At 46.2% G+C, this 2,500-nt stretch overlaps 1 protein-coding gene across 4 annotated transcripts in view; it reads left to right on the top strand.

Annotated features, from left to right (window-relative positions):
* LOC113587019 (transmembrane protein 132C) overlaps window positions 1-2,500 on the top strand; it is a 166,374-nt gene that overhangs the window by 30,103 nt on the left and 133,771 nt on the right. For 2 of the 4 annotated variants that reach the window (XM_081714873.1, XM_081714872.1), the window contains exon 2: window positions 1,735-1,928. The exons of the other annotated variants lie outside the window; for them this stretch is intronic. In XM_081714873.1, the coding sequence (XP_081570999.1) occupies window positions 1,841-1,928 (88 nt within the window). In that variant the 5' untranslated portion in view covers window positions 1,735-1,840. The remainder of the gene's footprint in view (window positions 1-1,734; window positions 1,929-2,500) is intronic. 4 annotated transcript variants of the gene reach the window in all.

The following is a 2,500-nucleotide window of genomic DNA, read 5'->3' as shown; positions in this document are numbered from 1 at the left end:
CTCGATTACGGGTCCAGAACAGCTCGATTACGGGTCCAGAACAGCACGTTTACGGGTCCAGAACAGCATGATTATGGGTCCAGAACGACACCAGTTTTGCCGGCTGTGAACTGTTTATTTGTGGTGGAGAAGCGCAGAAGCGTTGAAGATTTTGGCAGCGGCACCGTGTCAGTGGAAAAGTGGTAACAGCTGAGCTCTGTTCTGATCAACGCCAACCACGTCTGTCCCTGTCCAGCTGGTGAGTCTGCAATGGCGTTTCGTCCCTTATCATTGAAAATTACTTTACAAAGTTACTTTAGTGCTACTGGACTCTTCACATTTCTAAACAGATCTCCCTTTTTTCTTCAGTTGTTAAATGTATGTATGACAGTTAAAATATTGCATCATGCAGTACAAGAAAGAGGGAGAAGGAGAGAGAGGGAGAGATAGACAGAGAGACAGAGAGAGATAGAGAGAGAGATAGAGAGAGATAGAGAGGGTATTGCATTTGAAGCTTTAGGTCTTCTAAGGCAGGTCTTCTAAGGCAGGTCTTCTAGAGTGGAGACTCATGCCCCCAAATATTTGAATAAGCTACATATGCTCCCCCATCCTTGGACTTATTTTTCACTATTTAATTCCTAGAAAATTCCTAGAAAACTCCTAGAAAAGACCATTAATAGGCTGTCCTCTAATAGTGTAAACTTGGGAGGTTATAACATCAGATGGAGGTGGGGTTATGACAGCAGATGGAGGGAGGCGGGGTTAAGCAATCAGATGGAGGGAGGCGGGGTTAAGCAATCAGATGGAGGGAGGCGGGGTTAAGCAATCAGCTGGAGGGAGGCGGGGTTATGCCCTCTATGCCAGTCACTGTACCCTTGATGTCTTCATAACAAAAACAAATATCCAATCCTAAAGAGTCCTGGTGTGCTACAGTGGGCGGAATCTGTGTTGGAGCAGCCGCTGTTGCTGGGCAGCGGTTCAGGAAGTGCTCCAACAGAAAAACAGGTCAGAACTGGTCAGAAAAGATCCTGTGTGTGAAATAAATGTTCACTGAAGCAAGCAGTAGCCAGACCAGTCGTCTCCACACACTGATGGGTCTGAACACAAGTTTATGTTTTGTTGAGTTTCTGCAATGTAGAAAAAAGTGTATTTGTGTGGAAAATGCCTCCCCACGAAAACTGCAATTATGCTATCTGCCCACTTGATCGAGCAGAAGAGAAACTGGTGTGATTAGGGAGAAAGATGAGCCAAGATGGAGGAGAATGTTTTACTGTTACTCAGACCTCCTCCACTCTCCTCACTGTTGCGTGTCGCTCCCTCCCTCTCTTGGGGGCTCTCAGTCTCCAAATTTGGTACACGGGCGTGTTGACCACAGCTGAGCAGTGAAACGTTATTGGTTGTGTGTGTGTGAGTGTGTGTGTGTGTGTGTGTGTGTGTGTGTGTATCTGACCAGGACGTGCCTGAGCGCTCACATTAGCTGAGGTTACACTGCCTACTGTACACACACACACACACACACCCACACACACACACACACACACACGTGCACTTCCCGTTTGTAAGATAGGCCTTTTTTATTCAGTGTGACGGAGTAGGGGTGTGTGTCATCTCTTGGCGTCTCTGAAACACTAACTGCTTCTGTCTGTTAATTACACTAACGACAGCTGGTTGTCTGCACACGACCTCCTCTTACTCTCAGACCATTGTGTGTGTGTGTGTGTGTGTGTGTGTGTGCGGGGGGGATATCTGCTGTAGGACTTCACTGGAACATGAGCTCAGAGAGAGCTGTTTCTGACAGGCCCGGAGCTTTGAGCCGGTTGGTGTGTTATCAGAGTTATCAGAGTGAGGACCTGCGTGCAGAATGTCAGAGATGAATGTTCAAACAGATGAATCCAGTGGTGAAGTTTCTCACTCTAATCCTAATCTTGAAAACAAACTGTTTCCTGAAGGTAAAGTACTTTATGTTCATTTTTCTAGAGCTGATGGCCCAGATTGACTTTTTCTTAGATTCTAGAAAAGAATATAGACTGGATAACTCTCTCGCTCTCTCTCTCTCTCTCTCTCTTGCTCTCTCTCTCTCTCTCTCTCACTCTCTCTATCTCTCTCACTCACTCTATCTCTCTCACTCTCTCACTCTCTCTCTCTCTCTTACTCTATCTCTCCCTCTCTGTCTCTGTCTCACTCTCTCACTCTCTCTATCTCTCTCACTCTCTCAATCACTCTATCTCTCTCACTCTCTCTCATTCACATTCTCTCTCCGTCTCTCTCTGTCTCTCTCGCTCTCTCTCTCTTTCTGATGGTTTGTATATATATATATGGCTCATTACTGCGTGGCTGTGTTGCGTGGAGGAGTGACTGCACGTTTAACAGGGTCAGTGCATCGTGTGCTGTGAGGGAATTCTGCCCTGTGTTTCCCTTCGCCAGGAGCTCTCTAGGAATGCCATTATAGACAACATTAATCTCACAAACACACACACACACACACACACAGATTTTTTTGTATCATACATTGTAGTCACAC

The sequence above is a fragment of the Electrophorus electricus genome, chromosome 5 (genome assembly GCF_041902795.1).
Source record: "Electrophorus electricus isolate QZ-2024a chromosome 5, ASM4190279v1, whole genome shotgun sequence".
Taxonomy (NCBI): Eukaryota; Metazoa; Chordata; class Actinopteri; order Gymnotiformes; family Gymnotidae; genus Electrophorus; species Electrophorus electricus.
This window is presented reverse-complemented; position numbering and strand designations above follow the sequence as displayed.